This window comes from Seriola aureovittata, chromosome 13, assembly GCF_021018895.1.
Source record: "Seriola aureovittata isolate HTS-2021-v1 ecotype China chromosome 13, ASM2101889v1, whole genome shotgun sequence".
Lineage (NCBI taxonomy): Eukaryota > Metazoa > Chordata > Actinopteri > Carangiformes > Carangidae > Seriola > Seriola aureovittata.
Window position 1 is genome coordinate 10,315,255 of NC_079376.1, and position 6,000 is coordinate 10,321,254.

Sequence of the window (6,000 nt, forward strand, 5' to 3'; positions counted from 1 at the left end):
ATTCAATCACATAGTTATTTTCTATTCATTTATTCTGAGAACAGTGTGCACATTAACATAACATAACACATACGTCTTAGGTTATTGATATTTATTTTCCATGTGTTTACAACCCAGCTGAAGCCTTGTAGCATACCTGCATACCTAGCATGCCACTTATAGTTCATACATAAAGTACATCCCTTTCTGCAGTGCTTCGATTACGCACAGCTCTGAGTGCCTTGGTCTGCAGAAGTGCAGCTGGCTGGCCCACATAGCCCAACCTGCCCCTGTGGATCACAGATAAACCCCAGCAGCGCATCTTCCTCACCTGTGTGAGCAGGACGCAGGTTGGCCAGAGCTACGATCCGGTGCCCAGCAGCAACACACTGCATCATGTTGTAGCAGCTGTCTTTGCCCCCACTGGAAGACAGCATGAGAAACAGGCACAGAAGTAAGGCTACGTTTTGAATCATTAAGATGTAGACCTATACGTTATCAAGGGTGTACAGTTAGCGATCTGGGAATGTGCTGCAGCAGCATTAATATTCAGCGATGAGGGACTTGTTTGTAGCTGTACCAGTGGCTAAACATTGCTCCATTCTAACAGGAACAAGTTATCTAGTGTTTGTTCACAGAAACACATCTGAGATTCAGTTTCTGCCATGCTAACAAAAACATCAGTGATACATCTATGGGACCGTTCGAGCAAAGAAGCGCGGCTACCTGATCAACGCGACCACTTTCATGTTCTTATTTTTGGCTCAAGAGTCAAATGACACCAAAAGAATTGGCTATAATGGTACACAATGTGGTAACTATGCTCTGCAGCCGGTGCATGTATACAACATGTGAGCGCTCGGCTTCCGGGTTGCTAAAGGACCCTTTCTCTCCACCAAGATGCCCTGTAATATGCCTGATAGAAAATCAGTCCCTGTGAGTCTCTCTATTAAATTTAAGATTTGCTTAACAGGCATGACCATAATGAAGTACAGTTTTGACAAACTGACAAAGTTAACAATGCAAGTATAATAATTCAAAATATTTAAATAAAAAAAAGACAATATACGTTGTTCACATAAACTGTAAAACTGTGTTCCCATCACTATGTTGCTGGCTGTACAATGAAAGACACAAAGTGATCATTGAAAGAACATACAAAACTTAAAATAAATGAATAAAGATGTAATAGCAAAAATAATGAATGAAAATAAAAAATGCATGTGTTTTATTTTCATTATTATTTTTTATTTCTACAAGAAAAAAAACACTCAAAAAAAAGATGTAAATGTATCTGATATGAAACACATTAAACACGTTCATGACATGTGGGCATTAGTTTACATGTTAGACTTTAATGATATAGAGGATATCACACCCAATTTCATGTGTAATATTAAATGGGACACATTTTATATGTGATCAATTCAGAAAAAAACGTGGTTTTTGGACATTTTTCCTATGTGAAATATTATACTTTACATGTGAAATAGGAAGGTTACAAGTATTTTTTTCCACTCTCATAAAATTACCATATTTACAGGACATTTTTAACAAATTCCGTTTACAGCTCTGCCAATGTATACTATACTGTAATGTAATCAAAGTGGCTATGCACAGTACCTCTAATACTGACACTGACACACATCCTTTGCCTCTTGTTTCTCAAGAGAGGACCAAAAGTCCATGCACTGGTATTCACACACAGGTTGCGCTTTTCCTCTGAGGGAGCCCTATTTTGCTCAGAGGAAAACCTTTGATGCTCTTTTTGCTCTCTGTTGTTGTGCCAGAACAGAATAATTGCACTGCTTTTGTGTGCTTCCCTCACCTTCTACCCCTAAGCAGGCCAAAGGCAACTGATTTTGTTTTGAGTGTACAAAATTGAGAGAGACGTCTCTTCATCCCATCGCTTTTAACTAGGTTCCCTTTTTTGTTTTTGTTTTGTTTATGTTTTATTCCTCCTGCATATATGACAAAATCTACACCCTGCAGATGAGCATTATTTGTGTTGTGGTACAGGCAGTACAGACTGAGAGCATAGATTACTTTTCTAACATGTGAATATGCTCTTGATTTAGTGCACATCATTTGACATTTGATATGATTGATTTTTTTGATTCCTACTTTTTACAAAAAGGTAATTAAATAAACGATGTAATGCTTTCGATTCAATATACTTTCATTCTTTCCTTGTTCCTTTTCTTTGATTGTTTCCTTCTTTCTTCATTTACTTGTATTCATTTACTCTAGTTTATTTAACATGTCAATTATTCTACGTGTCTACAATAAGAATATAAACTTGCATGAACGCTGGTGTATTTCATTAAGATACAACTCGACAGGTAATATTCATCCTCAGTCCCTGGGCAGGTGAACCAAAACACAAAACAAGCACCATGACAACAAACAACACTACAAATAAATTTGTAAAATGAATATTTCACATGTTGGAAATTTCATTTGACAGGATGAGTGATATAGTTTTCAAACTGTTTCTTTGACATGTTGGTTTGAAAAATGGCCTTGTCTTGGAGAGAGCAGGACACATCCCCCTGGGTCTGGTTGTCCTTCAGTTTTGTAAACTCATTAATATATCACCTATGTTTTCCAGGTTTGTGGGTAATACTTTATATTACAGCTTTACTGCCTCTGGTCATTTCCATTAAAGCCCGGCCCATAGAATATGACTAATGCAAATTTTTGTCACTTATCAGTTTTAATTTATGTAGTTTATTACCCTGACAAATAAAGAGGTGTGTTGTTCCGGTTTTATTTGTGGCAGCATTTTGCTGACGTAAAAGAGCGTTTTATGTCCGTATTGTTGGTGCGATGGGGATAAAAAGTGTTGATGAATAGCCCAACTGAGACATAGCCAATGGATGTGAATATGAGACGCATAAATATGAAAGCAAGGCAGCAGGAATCAAATGACACCCTTGGCCTTTTCTTAAAGGAGCATGTGCATATGACAGGTGATTTACACAGACACACAAACTAATTTTTGTCGCACAAGGACACAAAAACTTTGGGTGTAATGAGAAACTAAGGCCTCAAATCACAGGACGATAAATTGAGTGTCAGAACAGGCCAGCCAAGGTTGCACGCTGAGTGGCCAGAATACAAACACACATACACACTTCTGGTCCCTTCGACAACATGACAAAGCAGGTACACATGCTGCACTGAAACACAGTGCAGCATGTGTACCTCTTTCTAAATAGGCGTAGTGGATTGTGACTATTTGCAAAACATTTGCTGGTAATGTGTCCAGAATAAAAGCTGAAAGATTTGAAGTTTCACAACAATAAAAACGTTTCTTCTTTTTATTGATTAGACATGCAACAGTAAGCAACACAATTTAAAGAATGATTTATTGTTTTAAAATCTTATAATGTTTGAATGTGTAGTGGTATACATGATGAAAGAATCTCACCAATAAATGTTAAACGTAGTGACAGTAATAGGTTATCACTCATCAATACTGTGTATTAGCCTAAAGTATTCTATTGTGTTGTGCTGAAGTTATCTGGCATCTTTTATTTTGTCTCTTTTTGCAAGGCTTTATGTAAAATTGGCATGTAGTTTAAAATTATTGCATGCATTTTCATGTGGACACACTGCAACAAAGCAGGTGCACTATGGTGGTATCTACAAATTTCATAGTCACAGTGATATATCACAGCCCTGCACCTGGTTTTAAATTGTCCAAAACCATATAACTGCAACAATTCTGTTTGAATATACTTGGGATTGATTTTCCATTAAAGAGATGCTGAATATTATTCATTTAGGCACACATGTGCTGAGCTTCAAAAAATCAATATTATAAGATTTAATTCTGTGAGAGACCTTTAACGAGAACGTGAGCAGCAAACCTTGTCACACAGTAACCCCAATTTCCTCCCATTTAACTAAACATTAGTAACTGCTGTCAAAAAGAACTTTCTGCTACGACTCAAGCCAATGTGCAGTTCTTATTCTGACTTTATGCAGGAACACAAATTGGATTTGAATTTTACCGTAATTTGGATTTAAGTTTCATCTAAGCCACAAACATGAAGCAGAGGACACAGAGGATGCAGTGCCAAATTAAGCCGTTTGCCTGGAACATCCGGTGGTCCAGTTTCCACACTTTTTTTTTTTTTCCTGGAACTTACAGTTGTAAATCAAAGTCTGTCCAAATGTCTGAGGTTTATGTAATAAAAAAAAACTTAAGTTCCTTCACTATAGTGCAGTGAGCAAAACAGAAAACTCTAATTATAGATGAAGTTTAATGAGGGCAGATGACAGCCAAATGTTATCTTAAGATAGTGATAAATTTGCACTCAAGTGAGCAGCGGCTTAAAGCAGTCCTGTGTATTCTTAAATCTATTCCACTCTGGTGTTGCCTCCATCAGGGGCTCATTTTCCAAAGAACTATCAACATAATGATACCTCTTTAGGGCCTAACCACATCCAAATCAGTTAGTAAACAACCCAAACGGGGATCTGTACACATTTTTACAGACAATTAACTGTTATCACAAGGGGCCCAAATGGATTAGTAGGCTCATTAATGTCTGAGGCTAATCGGTCCTTGATTGGAAATGTGAGAGAATGTGAAATAAAGTCGTGGTTTGATCCAAATTGTGTTTGATCATGGCATCGTCCTTAACAACAGTCCCAGTCTGCAAACAGTAATTGAGTTTTTTTTTTCCTCTAAATCCCCCAATGAAAATCTGGCGTTTACCCTGGTTCCATTTGGCTCCTAAACTACATAAAGCATTAAAATGGATGAAAAATGTTTTGCCTCATAAGCTGCTGCACTTTTGTGAAAGCCCTGAGATCATTTTGCTGATAGCTATTATTTGGTCTTCAAAATAATAAATATCTCTGCTCAGAAAAAGTGCCTTCCAGATTCAGGGGGGTGCTGATTCAGTGCTGCTTGTATTTATATCTCATGTTTTCCAACCTGATTTGATTTGGCATCCATTTAATTAAATGCTACAATATTTTACATTTCTAATATATGATGATATGTATAATGGAAAATGAATTTTTAAAAAATCAAACAACTAATTATGCCTCCGAAGGATTTGCATTGTTTTAATTTAGAATAACTTTAAAGCAACAAATTGGGTTTTTTCCTGAGAGGCAATCCATCCAAAAGCTGCCAAGATATTTCACTAAAAGCCAGAAATGTCAACCTGCTGGTGGATCTGGAGGAAACGTCAAGGGTTTGCCAGTATTGATGGGATTCATCCTCTGGATGAATATCTGTACCAGATTTCATGGCAATGCATCCACTAGTTGAGATATTTCAGTCTGGACCAAAGTGGTGGACCAACTGACTGACCAACCACCATCAGGCAGACATAGAGCTGTGGCGCTAGCATGACTAACTACTAAGAAATTATGAACCTTGAAAATACAACTTTTGCACATTTTATGGTTCAAGAATAATAAATGATAAAGTATAGTAATAGTTTGTTTGCATTGAAATTAAATATTTTAAGTGTATCAAATCACGAATCCTGTATTTTGTATCATACTGAACTGTGAGCTGACTGTTAAACCTCTTCATTTAATCATTGTTAATTTGCCTCAAGGAGGATTTTTGCATGAATCAGGATTTCAGACTGAATAAAAGGAAATCACTCTCTGGCCTTTCCAGCTCTGCAGGAAAAGGAGTTTTCCAATGTACAAACCAGCAAACCATCCCTAAGTACAAATGTAATTTCCTGAATATTTCTCCTTGATTTGAAATTGTCTTGCCCTGCTTCTAGCATCCTAGAATCAAATTATGGCTTCAGTGGTTGAGCCCTGTGAAGCTCCAGCCAAAAGGATGTGGTCCATTAAAGTACGCCACCATTCCACTAATTATGAAGCAGCCAAAGCAAACTGCACGCACTGCTATCACCTGACCCAGCTGCCAAACACTGTTCTACATACTGGATCTTTAGCCTAATGGTTTACAGAGGCACTTTACTCTTAGTAATCCAAACCGCTGGACATTTAACCCAGTTGCTATGCAACCCACAT

General features: G+C 37.3%; 1 protein-coding gene across 1 annotated transcript in view; it reads right to left on the reverse strand.

Moving 5' to 3' along the window:
• Positions 1 to 842, reverse strand: part of dph6 (diphthamine biosynthesis 6) — a 58,953-nt gene extending 58,111 nt beyond the window's left edge. Inside the window, exons 1-2 of the mRNA XM_056394361.1 lie at positions 706 to 842; positions 311 to 402 (exon numbers count right to left, since the gene is read on the reverse strand). Of these exons, the coding sequence (XP_056250336.1) occupies positions 311 to 402; positions 706 to 728 (115 nt within the window). The 5' untranslated portion in view covers positions 729 to 842. The remainder of the gene's footprint in view (positions 1 to 310; positions 403 to 705) is intronic.
• Positions 843 to 6,000: the final 5,158 nt, after the last annotated feature.